This window comes from Ammospiza nelsoni, chromosome 16, assembly GCF_027579445.1.
Source record: "Ammospiza nelsoni isolate bAmmNel1 chromosome 16, bAmmNel1.pri, whole genome shotgun sequence".
NCBI classification, from domain to species: Eukaryota; Metazoa; Chordata; class Aves; order Passeriformes; family Passerellidae; genus Ammospiza; species Ammospiza nelsoni.
Genome location: NC_080648.1, coordinates 3,786,373 through 3,804,283, shown reverse-complemented (window position 1 = coordinate 3,804,283; position 17,911 = coordinate 3,786,373). Strand labels below are relative to the sequence as shown.

The following is a 17,911-nucleotide window of genomic DNA, read 5'->3' as shown; positions in this document are numbered from 1 at the left end:
AATGATTAAGTTCTGCTTATTTCTAGAAAGTCAAGCTAGTTTTCATGAGATTAGTGCAAAACAAAATATGTGAAATATACTGCCACTTATCTTTGATTCTACTTATGGAAACAAGTGGCTTTTTTACAGTGAGGTATGAGCATCTTACTTTCCTGCTATAAATTATTTTATGCTGTTTTACAGGCCTTACTTTGAAAGCTAGAACTTAAATCTCTAAATTTAAGATGAGCTGTAATACATTAAACATCTTGCACAAAAAGACAGGTTATATTCTTTGTGAATATGAATTATTTAAATACTTGAAGATTCAGTACATACTAGGATATGATAAAAAAAATATTGCATTGCATAAAGTTATCCTGGTTATATTCATCAGGAAAGTAGTTGCAGTGGGAGCAAAATGCACAGTGCAGATTTCAGGGAATTTTCCCCCTATGTAATAAAACTTGCTTCCAAACCAAAAATTGTTAACTTGTCATTTAGGCATCACCTTTCTCTGAAATTCTGCACAGCTTCTTAAAAGTTTGTCAAAACATCGGCTGGAAAAAAATCTCTGTAGATTCAGTTTTATCTTCTTCTCTGCCTTCTCCTCAGGCAGATTCATCTGTGCTTGTGCCATTCCTGCTGGGTGGCTTTAGGAACTGGTTAGACAGAGAATCTCCAGTGCTGGAAGCTCCAGAGCATGCCAAGCCCACTGCAGTCCTTGGGATCAGAAGGTTTTTTGGACTGCCAGTCCTGAGTTTTATGTACTGAAATATGTAACTCAAGGGTGAAGGGAACACTGAGCTGCTTCTTTTGGAAGAGCTTTGTGAAGGAAGGAAGAAATATGGAATAAAGCAGTGAGTGGTTTTTGGTGGCTCTGACTCTTGTTTAATGCAGCTCATGTTCAGTGTTCCAGTGCAGCCATCCTTAGAGCTGATTTGCAGACTGATATCACCCTCAGTTTTTGATTGTTTTTCTAAATAGCATCCAGCCTTTTTCTGTCCTTAACTCATGTTCTTCAGACTTTCATCTGTTCTTGTTCTCTCTGGAGTCTCTGTATATGATCTCTGCTCTTCATAACTTTTTGCCCCAAATGAGTGGTGTTACTGAAGCTGAGCTCTATTGATGCATGGAGAGAGGAGTGTTATTTCATCTGTCCTGCAAGCTGTGTTTTGTTTATACATCTCCATTTGTTGTCTTCCTTTTGCTTTTGGTTTGCAAGTTGAATTTGTCTTTAAATCTACCACTACTTTTCTGAAGAGCTATAACAAATTATTCCATATTTGTGCATTTCATTATTAATTTTCTGATTTGTGTTTGACTATGTCCTTTTAAAAAAAACCTCCTCTACTCAGAATCATTATAAAGGCTAAAATTGTGTCTTTGCTTTCAAAGAATTAGTTGGCTTTTGAGTAGCAAGAATGTTCTAACCAACCTGGCCTGACTTCCAGCTGGCTTTGTCTAAAACCAAGGAAGCAGCATGTTTTGGAAGTCTCTGGAGGGAAAGCAGCAAGATTTGCTAATGAGAAAAGGATAAACTTGCACTGTGGCTGTACTTTTGGCTATCAGCCTTCACTTAGAGCAAGAGCACCCAGTACCTCATCCTCCCCAGCAGCAGAGACACAGCAAGAGATAGAACAACTTTATTCTAGTCTTTACACAGATTAAGAGCAAAGACCTGGAGGAAATAGTGAGAGAAGTTTGCTGTGGTAGAACCTTAATTGGCTGGACTTTTCCATTCTCACTGTTGGAAGTAACTCCCTCCATTGGATTCCTGCTTGTTGCAGTTTCTCTGTGCACTTCTCAGTGCTCTGAAGAAGCTCAGTAGAATTTGCTCTGTGTAGTGCCACATCTTGGATTCTGTGACCTCAGATGGACATCAACTCCCATCTGAAGCACTTCAGAGACATGGAACTGGGTGAAAATGCATCTCTTCCCTTTTGGTTTTAAAACTGCAAGAGAGTGCTGCAAAAAATAAATGGATGGGATGACCTCCCTGGGATGTTCTTGTAGAGGGGTGTTAGCAGTAGATGGGTGTGTTCTTTCTTCAAGTTGGGTCAATATTGGGTAAAGTTGGGTAAAATAAATTCCATATTTTCTTTCTAAAGACTGTAGTATCCTGATTTTGGTAGTTTGGTACTCCAATCTACTGTGGCATTCTTTAAGGTTTTCCTTTCAGGGTCTTTTGTTATGCAGCATGTATGTAATGATGGCAGTACACTGAAAGGCTGTGGATCATTTTAGGCAGAGAAGAGGGTTTCATGAAGAGTTTCTCAAATGTTCAGTTTGAGACAATTTATACACTAGTCTATGCTATACACCATTAGTGTGGTGATTGTTTTTTAAAGAAGTGGTGCACTTGATCACTCTCTGAAAATACTCAGTATTTTGGCTTGCTTTGCCATACATAATTAGCATAAACTAGGGGCTAAAACTCTGTGGGCTTCTGAATTAGCTCAGTGATTTTACTGACACTCAATTTGCTCTTAGATCTTTGCTTGAAAATGTAGTAGCATTTTAAAGTGTCTTTATATCCAGTCAGTCGCTGGGTACTGTACTGAGTCAGAGTTGCTTTGTGGTTCAGGAAGGCAATTGCAGCCCACTGGGGCTCAGTTTGCCCCTGACTGCCACAAACTTTGAGAAGAGTTCAAGTGGGCTGTTTGTCTATAAATAGCACTCAAAGGTTACTTGAGTTCTTGCCTTCCTGCATCTCTGTTGTGCAGGGGTGTCATATCCTGGAGTCAGTCTCCACAGGGGTGTGATACTTTCCCTTCCTTTAGGTTACTCAAAAAGCAGAAAGTAAATCTGCTGTCTACCCCTTGTCCCACTAAATAGGCGGGAGTGTCTGTAAGGTAATTATTTTCAAGGGCCACAAGCCCTAAAGAGGATGACATATGAAATACTGAGCTGAGAAGTCAAGAACAGGAATTCTGTGCACCTTTCTCAGCATTAATATTTTTTTCCTTCTGTTGATATTTCTCAGGGATATGTGAGGTTTTCATTTGCTCCCTATCCTCCCACAGTGGGCAGTGCCATTTCCACGTTCCTCCTTCCCTTGTTAGTAACAGTCTTAGCTCTTTGACATGTATCTTTCAGATTCTTGGAGCCAAGCAATTGTCAGACTTGAAATGAGAAAACATTTCTCTCTGATAAGCCATGAAAGGAAGAACCAGGAAATGAAGAAAAATTGCCAACCATTAGCTGTGATATTTTTTCTGTAAAATAATTAAATAAATGGTACATATTTCCATATTTGATGGCACAAAGTAAAAATGTGTAGCTTTCTTTACAGAGGTGATAAGTTCTGCTTCTGGATCATTTAGCAAGTTCCATCACTTGCAGGTTTGCATCACTTCCATAAATGCATCCCATGCAAAACCAGGACACCACCTTTGTAGCTGTATGGGTAAATATTGTGTGCATTACAATCTTAGCTTAAAATAAATTCCCCAAGAGTGACTTAGGGGTTTAAAACAACTTCATACAAGCACCCAGAAGCAATCAGATTCTTCCTTCTCTTCCTTGCCATAGAGGAGTGTCTGAGCTGATGTCCAAAGCTCAGAATTTGAGCAGAGCTGTGATTCTGGCAGGGCACTGGGTGGGTGACAGCAGCTCCCTGTGCTCGGTGCAGGGATGGACTGGAGTGCTCTGGGATGTGCTGGGTTATGCTGGGATGTGCTGGAGTGCTGGGGTGCAGTGGGATTCTCTAGAGTGCTCTGGGATGTGCACTGGGGTGGGCTGGGATGCTCTGAGGTGCACTGGGATATGCTGGAGTGCACTGGGATGCTCTGGAGCCTGCTGGGATGTGCTGGGGTGCACTGGGATGTGCTGGGATGCACTGGAGCATGCTGGGGTGCGCTGGGATGCTCTGGGGTGCACTGCAATGTGCTGGGGTGCAGTGGGATGCTCTGGGGTACGCTGGGATGCACTGGGAGGCTCTGGGGTGCACTGGAATGTGCTGGGATGCTCTGGGATGCGCTGGGATGCTCTGGGGTACGCTGGGATATGCTCGGGTGCTCTGGGGTGCACTGGGATGCTCTGGAGTGTTCTGGGGTGCACTAGGATGCTCTGGGATGCTCTGGGGTGCACTAGGATGCTCTGGGGTGCTCTGGGATGCGCTGGGGTGCTCTGGGATGTGCTGGGGTGCTCTGGGATGTGCTGGGATGCTCTGGGGTGCACTGGGGTGCACTGGGATGCGTGCTGGGGTGCTCTGGGATGTGCTGGGATGCTCTGGGGTGCTCTGGGATGTGTGTGCTCACACTGCTGGGCAGGCTGGGGGCAGGTGACTGCCCAGCTCAGGGATGTGCTGACTCTGCTGTTTATCTGTGTCCTGTTCACAGCCAAACAAAGGCAGGCGAACAATTCCGGCCGTGGCTGAGGTTTTCCCTTAGCTAATCACAGCAAGGCTGGTGAGCAGCACACAACCAGAAGAGCGTTTGTTTTAAGTCTATAAGTATAAAATGGAGTTGAATACTCTCTGGTGTGGAAGGTGTGGAGGGTTTGTGGCAGGAGGAGATAACAAAGGGAGGACTGGCAAGGGAAAAGACATTGGGCACCCCAAGTAGTTTGCTGTGGTTTTGCTGCTGTGGCAAATTATTCTGGGTGTGTATTGCTGGCTTTTATCTGTGTTAAGGGTGAAAAAAAATCCCTGACTTGTTCATTCAAAAAAATTTTAAACAAAGTGCTAAGCTCCTATTTTAACTGTGATACCCAGTGTAACTCCCATTTAATCTCAGCAAAGCACCAAAAAGAAATTCAGGTTTTTCAGAGTCACATAGATAAACCACTGTTTAATCCCGTTCTTTTCCTTTATGATTTGAATTAAAGTTAGTACTGTGTTTTAAATATCTTTCTCAAATCTTCTATTTTCTTGCAATCAAAAGCAAGTTGGGAAGGTCTTAGTTGCCAATGGGTAAAGTGCTTTTTCTATTAAAAAAATAAAAACCAAACCAGAACAAACCCCAACAATTTAGTGAAGCTGGTGGAAATAGTTATTCTCAGACAGAGCTGGCAGTTGTTTTCACTGTAATATTGCTTCTGTCCTGATTGCAGTTGTGCTTTAAAACACAAGGTAACTCAAGAGTCAGAGTTCCCTCCCAGATGGTTCCCCACAGTGAGATGGGTGGAAAAGCTGTTTGCTGCTGAAGTACATCTGTAATCATGACACCAGAGTAATTCATGATGCTTCCATACAAACTACATGCAATATGGATGGGATTAAAGTGCCTTTGAGTGATCAGCATGATTTTCTGCACATATGTGATGAGTGTGTCTGGAAATCCTGTTCCTGTAAGGGGTCAGCAGTGTTGAGGGTTGCATCTGGGAACTTGTTGCCTTGTAGTAAGGCAAATGTTTCTCTGATAGAGATTTAATAGAAAAAAAAAAAAAAAACTTTAAAAAGTGAAAGGTTAAATTTCTTTATAAAGATCCTGGATTAGGGAGCAAACATTTGGAACAAACATTGTGAATGAGTGACAGGAAGGTGTGTGAGGTGGGTAGGATGGTTTGGTGGCTGTTTGCTGTCCTAGTCAGGCAGTAATCTGCTTTTCCTGCATGGTTTTCTCTCCTCTCACCAGTTCTGGTGCTGCCTAGAAAGACCTTTTGCTGGTCAGATTATCCTGGGCTGAGAGAAAACTCCTCCTCTTTTCCCCAGTGTGAGGGCAGTGGAGGAAACATGGGGAGAGGAGGAGCACAAAGTCGTCCTTCTGGAAGTGGCCAAGTGTTAGATTGGCACAAAAAAGCTCATGTCATTTTAGCTTTAGAAAAGTGTTCATACCTGGGAGAAAATGGATGCCTAATAAAAGCTTGGAAAAATCAAACTGACAGAAAAATTGAGAGTTCTGCTGTAGCAAAGTCTGGCATGGTCAGGATTTTAAATAAGATGAGGAGGTAGTTATGTGGATAATTTTTCTGGTATTATTCTGTCCTATCTGACCTCTCATATGTTAACAAATCTCTGCTAAGAGGTTTAAACCAATCTTTTATTTCAATGTTCTAATCCAAAATATGTCTGGTATTTCATATCTGTCAAATACCTGTATTTTTCCTTGCATTCTGAAAACAAAGGAATGGGGTGGATTGGGTTGGCAGAGAGAAATTAAATGAAATTTCAGACTATTTGGGAAGATTGGGACTTTTCTAGAAACATCTGTAAGTATATAAAGCTGTTTTTCATTGCTGAATTTGCTTACTGGGTTTCCAAGCTTAACTAAAAATGGAAGTTGGTGGCTGAGGTAGTGAATTCCCTGATTAGGTCACCCTTATTGGAGTGACGTGAGACTAAATTGAAATCTAAATTTATAAATTGATACTTAAAGAATCTAATTTCTCAAAAGAAATGTTAATGAATATTGACTAGTTAATCAAGGATTTGTGTTTGTGTGGAATCTAAAATTAGCTTTCAGAGTGTGTGATATTTAAGCACACTAATGTAAAAAGGAGATGATCTCAAAAAGGAACTCTTGCCATCAAAATGTTACTGAAATATCAGTAAGAACTAACTGTAGCTGCAGAAGTGCTTCCTGGCTTTTGATTTTGGAAAAGGAAAATCTCAGTGCTACAGCTGCTGTGCTGGAAAGAGGAGAGAATGTGGTGGAGATTGCTGGCTCCTGTTCCCACAAGTGCATTGAAAGAGATGTAAATGTAATATTAAATAGAGTTTGTAGTGTCAAGTAAGTGAAAAATGGGAGCTGGAATTAGGAAAAGTTTTCTCCCAAGCTGTGTGTATATTGGAATGGCCTTTCAGGGTTTTTTTTCAGGCATTCCCTTTCACTTGTGAATATTGTGGGTGATTTCCTATTATGTTTAAGAGAGTGGATTTGTGAAGAAGGGCTATTTTGAGATAAGGACCATAAAATACAGTCCAGCATAATGAATTTCTGCTTTTGCCAAAAAATGCTTAGCAGATGATCTGAATATGATTTTTCAGATTGCACTGAAAATGTCATTTTTGAGTATCACAGTTTGCTGTCAGGAGTATGATTTATAGCAATTGAGAACTCAGCTGCTCTTAAATCTATGGGGAACTGTGATGGTGACACATGAAATATTGTAAAATGCTAATTAATAAAATTTTTAAAAATCCCCTCAAGCTGTAGCTCTTAATTTCATGCTAAATGAATTTTATTTAGCATGTCCAATACTAATTGGGAAGAGGAAAAATAAAAATTGCAGCCAGTGAGTTCTGTTTGTGCCATGCACTTGGTAAGATGAGAAAATAGTTTTTTAGTGAAAATTTCTATCACCTGTATATAAAAGGATATTTTCTTGAGAGAAATACCCATACAGCAGGGCTGGTGGAGGTCCAGTGAGCTTTCACTGCTCTGGAGCTGAGCTGAAATCAGACCATAACTGTGATTTTCAGTGGTAGTGATTCCAAAGGGGTGTGCTTGGCTTGGAATGACTAAAACCTCAGTTTTTGTAGTGTTTTAGAAAACAAAGCTAAAATAATCCCTACCATATCAAACTGGGAATAGTAGTGTTGAAATGGCCTACTGAAAAATGGAGAAGCATTCTGGATAATGCTTTTCTCCAAAAAAATAGCCAAAAATCCCAAATGGGATTGCTCAGTCTGTACTCTCACATTATTTTCCTTATACTACAATTAGACTTTCCTTGTAATTCTAATGTTCTTTAGCTTAGTGTGAACTAGTTTTTTTTTAACAACACTTCATATGAAAGTTTTTTAAAGCATATGAATTTTAGATGAGTGCACTAGAATGAATTATTAGTATTTTCTAATTTCTTTACCTGAAGAGCACTACTCAATATGTGGCTTTTGCCTTGAGGACTTTAGCCTGAGCAATGAGCATACAATAAGCTACATGTAAATATTAAAATATATTCAAAAAATTGTAAATATATTTATGTCCCTCATTCTGATGCTGCAAATTAGGTATCTTAATGCAGTGAAACTTGCAAATGACTGTTCCTTTGGGTTTGCTTTGCTTTGGACTGCTCTTTACAAGCAAATGGGGGATGCTTTTCTTTGGTTTACTGGCTCTGGAACTGATCTAATATGAAATTTGTGTTTGGGAAGATGTTTAGATATCATCAGAGAGGAGCCAAGTGCACATTTTTGTTATTCACACAGGCAGTGTGTAACTTTGCCACCTGAGACCTTAGAGAACAGCCTGTGTTCAGTTCTGCTGGTTGCCTTCTTGTAGCAGCTGGGTGATGTGCTGGAGTTGAGACTGTTCTGGTGGGGTCACTGCTTGTTAGCACGAGGCTTTGGACAGTCTAGAACTTCTCAATTCCTCTGAATGGAGATTCCAGTAAAGAACCTAAACCAAAGTTCCCCCCCTCTCCTTCCTGGAACCCTCTTCACCTTGTTTGAGGTGCTGCTTGTACACCAGGCTGATTAGAGCAGATTCCTGACATATTGCTAGAAAGATAAGAGACACATTTCTGGGCCATGATTCTCATTTTGTACTTCTTTGGGCCTTTAAAAGCTGTCCACATTTCCATCACAACCTGTCTTTGGGCTGTGTAAGCCCTTAAGGACTCCCAGCTGATTCTGTATGAACTGAAGCTGAGTTAGGCTTTGGGATGAACATAGATTGGACATGCTACAAGTAAATGTCCTCCAGTGTGTGTTAGAACCTGCAGTGTGCTGGAACTGACAGGGGAAGCACACAATCACCACTGAGTCTGCAGGGCTTTGTGAGGATTATTGGACATTATCTCTTGGGTATGTTGATGTTTTTGGAGCAGTCTCCTTTGATGTTCAAAGTGTATGTTGACACCAGCTGTGTCCTATAAGGGACTTAACTGTGTTTTCCAAAGGCACAAACCTTTTGGTGTTTCCTTTCTTTTTTTCTTTTTGAGGCAATATCTGTATCTCTGACTAATTAAATTCAGATCACACTGAGAAATTACCAGCTCATTTCAGGTTACCTTAAAACTTGGTAGTTACAAGGTGGGAATACCCCAATGAGTCTGAGAGTCAACAAGGAAATGGGAGTGTTGGATGTAGGAGCGTAGGTGTGTATCTGATGAGCAAACTTTTCCCTTGAAAGGTGAGTTCCTTGTTCTAATACACCTTTGTAATCAACTCCAGGCTAATTTAAATAGTTCAGTCATATGGCATTGAGGTGTGGAACATCTGGCATTATCTGGCCCCGAGTTCAGTCATTGACTTTTCCATTGTTGAATAGTGCTGCTGGCCTTGTTCCTGTGGGGTTTGTGAACAGCTGGCACGTGGCTCCAGCGGCAGGTGCTCAGACAGAGCTGCCCACCACAGAACATGTGAAGATGTGCCTGGCATTTCTCATCTGAAGATGTGCAGGCTTTGCCCTGCAGAGGGTAAAGCAGGAACATCACAGCACAAATGAAAGTCTCTTCACTCTATGTTCTTCCAGTTATTAATTGTTCAGGAATGTCCTTAAATAGTGATTTTCAGGGCCTCTGTTCTTAGGCTGTTAGAAGGCACAGGCTTTGCAGTGATTCTGTCCAAGCTATTTTTGAGTTCCCCTTTTTGGTCTTTGCATGGCAGCTTATGTTGGATGAAGGCACTTCCTTTTGGCTTGCTTAAGAACATACTCTTCATCATTTTAGTGTTGAGCTGTAACCTTGCATTAGAAGCATCACCCTCTCTATACAATTAATGGCTGTGGAGTGTTCTCAATAAAAAAACAACAGGTCCCACATTCTCTTTTCAGACTTAAACCTGCAACAGTGATCAGTCCATGAAAAGATGGAAAGGATGGCCTGTGTGTAATACTCCAGGAAGCACAGAATATCAGACCTTCAGATCAGTAACATGTTAGAGACTGTAATAATGTGAGAAATTGTGGTCGCTCTTGTGCAAGAGTGTGTGGAATGGTCCTGAGGATGCTTTCAGTATTTGTTGGATGGGAGGATGCAAGAAGAATTTTGGCCAAGATCCTGCACGTAAATCAGACTGCTGGAGTCCCTGTGTGTATGAGAGTCACACAAGAACAAGTGGTTTGGGCACAAAGTGAAGTAAATTAGAGATTAAAAGACACATGAGCATTCCAGCATTGAGATTCTGGCATAGTCATCCTAAATCATAGCAAAATAAAAACTTCAGATTGTTATTATATACTAAATTATTGAGTATAATGTGCAAAAGGGAGGTGAATGAATGTGTGTCTGCAATGGTAATTCTTGTAGTCTGTCTCCCTTTGACTCCAGCTAGCCAAACAAATGTCAGCTCTGATGCTTTCTGTGGCTGTTGATTAGTTTTGGCAATATAAAAATATGAAAGCTGGGGATGGCATCTGGGTTGAGTTCTAGCTGGTGAGGTAAATAAAAGGCACCTTCCACTTACCCTCTGAAAGGCCTTGATGTGGTTATAGCTCATTTTTTGAAACAAAGTCTGAAACAGGAGTGAGCTGTAAGTGTGCTCTGACTGTCCAGAAGAAGAGCCAGGGACCTGTGGTTGGTGAGTCCTCCAGGAGACCACCTGGAAATCCATGAAAAAAAAGATACTTGGGAATAGGAGAGCTGTAGTTGGTCAAGTTTGTCTGTCTGAACCAGGCACAGAAGATCTGGATGTGTTTAAAAAAAGACTGGATATGGCACTGGGTGCCATGGTTTAGATGAGCAGCTGGAGCATGGGTTGGACCCAATGATCTTTAAAGTCTATTCCAACCCAGTGATTCTGTGAATTCTGTGAATTTGTGGTGTGACTTCTGTCTTCAGAAATCCCAGATATGAATGCCACAACAAATTTTAAAACAGAGGAAATATCAAGTGTAGGTCCTGCTTGTCCAGGCAACCTGTCAGTTCTACTGCCTTGGTGGGCTGAAATGATGGAGATATCCAGTGTAGCTGCAGATAGCCAGATCATGTGGGCTTTTGGGTTGTGTGGGGTTTTGATGGTGGTGGTTTGGTAGTTCTTTGGGTTGGTTTCTTTTGGCTGGACTTTGTATTTTCCACTTCTTTTGTCAACAGCAGAGCTGTTAACAGTTCCTTCAATTAGAGCTTTTTAAAGTGGAGGGAAGCTGCAGCTGTGTTGCTCCTTGTAAGCTAAATCTGTGCATTTTTAGCCTTTGCTCAGGGGTCCTGTGGATTTCTCTGGAGTACTTTTCCATGTTGTTTACCATGGTGTTCAGCTCTGGTTGCAGCAGTCCCAGATGAGGCCTCAGTGCTGAGTTGTGAAGACTTAATTCTTTGTGTTTCCTTCAGCAGTGCTTTATGTACACTGCAATGCAGCGAGAGCCAGCACTGCCACCAGAAATAGCTCATGTAAACATCTCAGCAGTTACTCTGGGAGCCACTGGGGAAGCAGAGCTGTGGAAAAGCTGCCACTTTCTTGGTGTGTTTGGTACTAAATGGATGTCCTGACCCAGTTTTGCAGTGACTGTCCCCCACTGTCCCACCTGCAGAGATGACAGGACTTCCAACCCCTTCACACCACCAGCAAATCCAGTTCACATGAATACATCAGGCATGAGCTGTGGCATTTGAGGCTTGTTTATTAACTTTGCTATATTTACCAGCAATGGCCACGGGGGTGATGGCCTCAACAGTTTGGAGGTGGAATGGATCGTGTGGCCAGTGGCCTCCAAGAGTCCATGGCCCCTCATTTTTGTGCTCTGATTGCTCTGGACTAGCCAGGCTTCCAACACAGACAGCTGGATGTGTGATTTCTGATTTCATTGCAGAGTGGGCAATCAGTTATGAATTGGTTTTTGTAGCCCCTTGACAGTGCTGAAGAGATCCAGATGTGGGATGTTGGAGCCAGGGAGGAGGTGCACAAGCCTCTAATGCAGCTCATTGAACCTCCATTGCTAATTTCCATCAGCTGCACCCCAGGGGAGGTGTCTGTCTGTCTGTCTGTCTCAATGGCAGGAGAGGGATTCTCCATCATGCCCAGCACCACGTCCCAGTGCTGCCAGCCAGCACTTGCAGCACTGCACAGCCATGCAGGAAAAGGTCACAGTGTGCCTGGTGTGTGCTGGCATAAAGAGATTTAGGGCAGAGAGATTTGGTAAGTATTGATTCTGACATTATTGAGAAACAAATTGGATGTTCTCAAACTGTGGAAATACGTTGTCTGAAGACAATTCAAACTTAAAATACGATTTATTCTGTAATAATTCCAAGCTGGGTTGTGGGAAATCAAACATTTACATTTACATTGTGGTGTAAATCAAGCCTGCAGAGAGATGCACATACCAAATAGCAAATCTTCTGAGGGATAAGGTGCCTTATTTCCAGAGGTTTCTATCTAATTTGACCCTTTTTAACAGCTAAGGAATTGAAGAGTTACTGATTCATGACTGGGGAACGTGGCTGATCTATAAACCAGTAACCATTCGTTTTTTGTAGCACATGAAATTGATTGATTCATGTTTGGGTTTTTTTGTGGGTGGCGGGGAGGTGTTTGTGCATTTGTACCTGAAGATACAAGCCCTACCCACACTGCAGGGTTTGTTTCCACATGTTAAACTATGAGGAGTAAAACCTGTGTGAAGTAAAACTTGAGCAAAGAAACTGTTATAAAAAAAAGAAACTGTTAAGAAAGTTCCTTGAATCTAAACATTTCTACTGTGTTATGTCTGTGAAGAAGAGGCATCAATTTCAAGTACACTTAGAATATTTGAAATTTCATTTTCTTACTTTTGTTCCTGTAGCTAGAGCAGGGCAGTTTAGAGTGGTAAATTGGTGGAATTTAAACTAATAAACGTTTAAGTTTTTCCTACTCTTAAAAATTATATATATTAGAACTCAGTCTGCTTTGCTTTGGGTGGGAAAGGGGTAATAAGTGTTTTAAGTTGAAAAATTCTTCACATTCAGAAAATATTAAATCACATCTGAGCTTCTTTTAAGTTCTTCAATGGTATGACTTGAGACTTCAGAACAAGTAACAAAGCTGCCAATTGAAAGATATAGGGTTTTACTGCTATGTTATAGTTAATTAAATCTTCAGGTCTTGAGCAAATGTTAGCAGATAGTTTAAGTAGCTAATTATCTGGCATGTTTGCAAATGATTTTTAACTAATAGTGCATGTGGGTGAACTCTAAACTAGTGTCTTTGCATTTCTTTTGTGTGACTCTCATACTAACCCGACTGATGACCGATGGTGCACTGAAGGAATTGGTAAATTGTCCACTGCCGATGGCAAAGCCTTCGCAGATCCCGAGGTTCTCCGGAGACTGACGTCGTCCGTCAGCTGCGCGCTGGACGAGGCGGCCGCCGCGCTGACGCGCATGAGGGCCGAGAACAACCACAACAACGGACAGGTGGACAAGTACGTGCTGGGCACCCTGCTTCTGCAGCTAAATCCAATTATTGTACATAGTGACTGCTCCTGGTTCTACAGCTGGGGGGTTTTATTTCAGATACAGTTCATTGTACGTACTGACTGCCCCTGGTTCTACAGCTGTGGGGTTTTGTTTCAGATACAGTTAGTTGTATGTACTGATCACCCCTGGTTCTCCAACTATGGGATTTTATTTTAGATGCAGTTACCTGTATGTACTGACTGCCCCTGGTTCACCAGCTATGGGGTTTTATTTCAAATCCAGTTAATTGTACATACTGACCACCCCTGGTTCACCAGCTGTGGGATTTTATTTCAGATCCAGTTAGTTGTATGTACTGAGCACCCCTGGTTCACCAGTTATGCGATTTTATTTCAAATACAGTTCATTGTACGTACTGACTGCCCGTGGTTCTCCAGCTATGGGATTTTATTTCAAATCCAGTTAGTTGTATGTACTGACCACCCTGGTTCCCCAACTATGGAATGAGATTTTATTTAAAAATCAATTAATTTTACATACTGACCACCTCTGGTTCCCCAAATATGGGATTTTATTTCAAATTCAGTTAATTGTACATACTGACCACCTCCCTAGTTCCCCAGCTATGGGATTTTATTTCAAATCCATTTAGTTGTACACACTGACTGCCCCTGGTTCCCCAGCTACGGAATGAGATTTTATTTAAAATTCAGTTAATTGTACGTACTTTGCACCGCTAGTTCCCAAACTATGGGATTTTATTTCAAATCCAGTTAGTTGTATGTACTGACCACCCCTGGTTCTCCAACTATGGGATTTTATTTCACATCCAGTTAGCTATATGTACTGACTGCCCTTGGTTCTCCAATTATGGGATTTTTTTTCAAGTCGAGTTAGTTGTATGGACTGAGCACCCTAGTTCTCTTACTATGGGATTTTATTTCAAATCCAGTTAGTTGTACATACTGACTACCCCTGGTTCTCCAAATATGGGATTTTATTTCAAATCCAGTTAGTTGTACATACTGACCACCCCTGGTTCTCCAATTATGGGATTTTATTTGAAGTCCAGTTGGTTGTATGTATTGAGTACCCCTGGTTCCCCAGCTATGGGATTTTATTTCAAATTCAGTTAGTTATACGTACTGACCACCCCTAGTTCCTTAACTATGGAATGGGATTTTATTTCAAATCCATTTAGTTGTACATACTGACCACCCCTGGTTTACCCACTATGGGATTTTTTTTCAAATTCAGTTAATTGTACATACTGACCACCCCCATTCCCCAACTATGGAATGGGATTTTATTTCAGATTTAGTTAATTTTATGTACTGACCACCCCTAGTTCATCAGCTATAGAATGGGATTTTGTTTCAAATTCATTTAATTGTATGTGTTGACCACCCCTAGTTCCCCAAGTATGGAATGAGATTTTATTTCAAATTCAATTAATTTTATATACTGACCACCCCTGGTTCCCCAAATAAGAAATTTTATTTCAAATTCAGTTAATTTTACATACTGACCACCCCACTGGTTCCCCAGCTATGGGATTTTATTTCAGATTCAGTTCTATGTATGTACTGACCACCCCCATTCACCAACTACAGAATGGGACTTTATTTCAAATTCAGTTAATTGTACATACTGACCACCCCTAGTTCCACAGCTATAGAATGGGATTTTACTTCAAATTCAATTAATTTTATGTACTGACCACCCCTGGTTCCCCAAATAAGGAATTTTATTTCAAATTCAGTTAATTGTATGTACTGACCACCCCTAGTTCCCCAACTATGGAATGGGATTTGTTTTCAAATTCAGTTAATTGTACATACTGACCACCCCAGTACCCCAGCTATGGAATGGGATTTTATTTCAAATTCAGGTAATTTTATAGTTACTGCTTCTGCTAGCAGTAATGGAGCTGTTTTACTGCTGGCAGAAGCAGATTGCATCTCAAGGTGTAACTACTGTCCCATCAGGTTATTCACTTCACTGGATAAAAGGAAAGTACAAAAAATGTTACTTTCTAACATGATGCTCTTTGTACCAGAGAGCTGAGTTCTTATTCAAGAAAGTTCAACTTCTTAGCTGTAGAAAAGTAGGTGATTGCTCTCTTAATTGCAGAAGTTTGTCTGATTGGAGTATTCACATTAGTGGTCTCTGTGATACTTGGCTGCTGACTTTTTGGCTTTGTCTGCAGTAGGAATTTGCCTTGGCACCTGCAGTCAACAGTTTGTCATGGTCACAGCCTCTGTGTCTCTGGCATTCCCTGAAGTGGGAATAGCATCAGAGAGGGTTGCTCCTGTCTTGCAAACACCACAAAAACCAGCTTTGAGCCCTCCTCTCTGCATTTACTCTGTATGAGAGCATATTACAAGTTAGCAACTGATGGAAAGTGTCTTATCTCCATTTCACTCATGGAAATAATTGTGTACATATATAGATAAACTTAAAATACATATATATAAGGTGTATTTTCCAGTAAATCTTAGCACTGAAGCCCAGACTCTTTACTGAAAGGCTTCCTCCTTGCCTAGGAAAGCTGCCCAGCTGTTGCAGGTGTGTTTTGAGCTGACTGGTCCCTGTTTTGCAGTCGCAGTTTGGCAGAGGCGTGCTCCGATGGGGATGTAAACGCTGTCCGCAAGCTGCTGGATGAGGGACGGAGCGTAAATGAACACACTGAGGAGGGGGAGAGTCTGCTTTGCTTGGCCTGCTCAGCAGGGTATTATGAATTGGCACAAGTAAGTAACAATTACAGTTAGAACTAAACATTTGTGAAGCATTATCTGAGGGGCTTCTTTGATGGGTAAACATTTTAGCTATTGTGGTTATTATAAAATTTTTTATTATTTCAACAGAATATCAGTGCATACAGCTATTGTGGGTTTCTAGTTATTGTTTGAGTTTCTGTAATGGAAAATGCAGTCACAGATGCTTTAGGTTGAAGGGACTTGTCTGAGGAATGAATCCTATGTTTTGTGATGTATCTACTTTTCTGGCATTGTTCTAGATGCAGTCCAGCTGTTCTGCCGAGCAAGAGTATCTAAAATAGCAGTAAACCCAAATACTACAACTGGTTACCTTCTAAAAGCTCATGTCTCAGTCACACAATCCTTTTTCTATATCACATTTATATCAACAGTGCATTAATTTCTGTTAATTTTGAGCTATATTGCTTCTGTATCTAAGGGCAGCTGCTTTGAAATGTTTAGGTGATAGTCCTCAGAAATGCATTCTGATGCCAAAACACAGGGCAGGGAGACAACTTCTCACCTGTGTGCTTGACCTGGTCATTATTGCAGCTGATATTTTCTGTGCTGTCATTCTGGTCAGTAAATTGCCCTGTGACTTGTGAAAATGTCCATATTTCACTGGAACTTAGATATGAACAAATGCAGAAACTCAGGATTTTCTGCAGCAGAGCCCAATGCAGCAGTAACTGTGCATGATCTTGGGTGTGGCACTGGGTTGTGAGGGGATGTGGCAGCTGGCTGGGGAACCAATCTCACTAAAAACAAAAGGTTGGTGTTGCAATTTGCTCATTGTAGTAATTTTTTTCCCCAGGTGCTTCTAGCCATGCACGCCAACGTTGAAGATCGAGGGAATAAAGGGGACATCACTCCCTTGATGGCAGCTGCCAGTGGAGGCTACGTGGATATTGTTAAACTCCTCCTTGTCCATTGTGCAGATGTCAATGCACAGTCCTCCACAGGTAACTGGGGAGCACAGTTAGTAAAGCTAGCACATAAGGCACACAGCTCCTCTGAACATCTGTGTTTTTGTCTAACACTTTCATTCACAAGAAAACGTGACAGGAACTGTTAGGAATAGACCAGATCTGCAGTGAATGTGTTTGGAGTCTGAACTGGCCATTATTAAATATGGGTTTAAATATAAATTCTAATGGAAAGCACTGTTCCTGCTAAAAACACTCTGGTGTTAGAGAACAAGAAAAATGAAGTTTATCTTTTCTCATTGGTATAATCCAAAATTACCCAGTAAGATGGCCATGGGACACATCCCATCAACACCAGTTATTCCTGTCTGTTCCTTTTTACTGAAGAGGAGTTAAAATTTTGAGTGCATTGAATGTTCTCTGCATTGCTGGTTCTTGAGCACAGCTTAACTGACCTCCTGACAGCATTAACCTACAGTTGGATTCTGTTATTAAGATAGAATTTGAACTTTGTCCAAATTTTCAAACAAGTCATGTGTCCAAACTATGAGATATTCTTTTATCTTTTTGTTTAGCCATTTTAAGCTAAGTTACCTTAAAATTGACTGTAGTATTTAAAACATGAGCCATATGTGAGTGTCTGTCACTTACAGTACCAGAGTTTTAAATTATAAATTTATTCTCAGCCAGCAGTAGAAAATTTTCAAGGAATTACAGGATACAATCTCAGGCAAAAACAAAAAGAAAGACAAAACAAAAAATCACCCCCCAGCTCTACAGTAACAATTACTTATTGATTTTTTTTGTGCATGTTTATTTGATCTAATTTTGCTAAAGTAGGAAACATAATAGTCAAACTGAAAAAATCAACTTTCATGTTACAGTCATTTTGGGTTTTATAACAAGCCTGGAACGATGGGGTGGAGGACCATTGCTGTGAGGTGAAAGGCTGCTGCTGGTGATGTGCTTGGGTTTGTTGGAGCTGTTAACACTGATCTCCTTCCTGTGTTGGGGTGGGTGATGGAAGGG

The 17,911-nt window shown here is 41.1% G+C and overlaps 1 protein-coding gene across 9 annotated transcripts in view; it reads left to right on the top strand.

Annotated features, from left to right (window-relative positions):
* The window catches only part of ANKHD1 (ankyrin repeat and KH domain containing 1), a 100,975-nt gene that overhangs the window by 22,695 nt on the left and 60,369 nt on the right, over positions 1-17,911 (top strand). For all 9 annotated transcript variants that reach the window (XM_059483804.1, XM_059483803.1, XM_059483802.1 and 6 more), the window contains exons 3-5: positions 13,046-13,202; positions 15,800-15,947; positions 16,771-16,918. In XM_059483804.1, the coding sequence (XP_059339787.1) occupies positions 13,046-13,202; positions 15,800-15,947; positions 16,771-16,918 (453 nt within the window). The remainder of the gene's footprint in view (positions 1-13,045; positions 13,203-15,799; positions 15,948-16,770; positions 16,919-17,911) is intronic.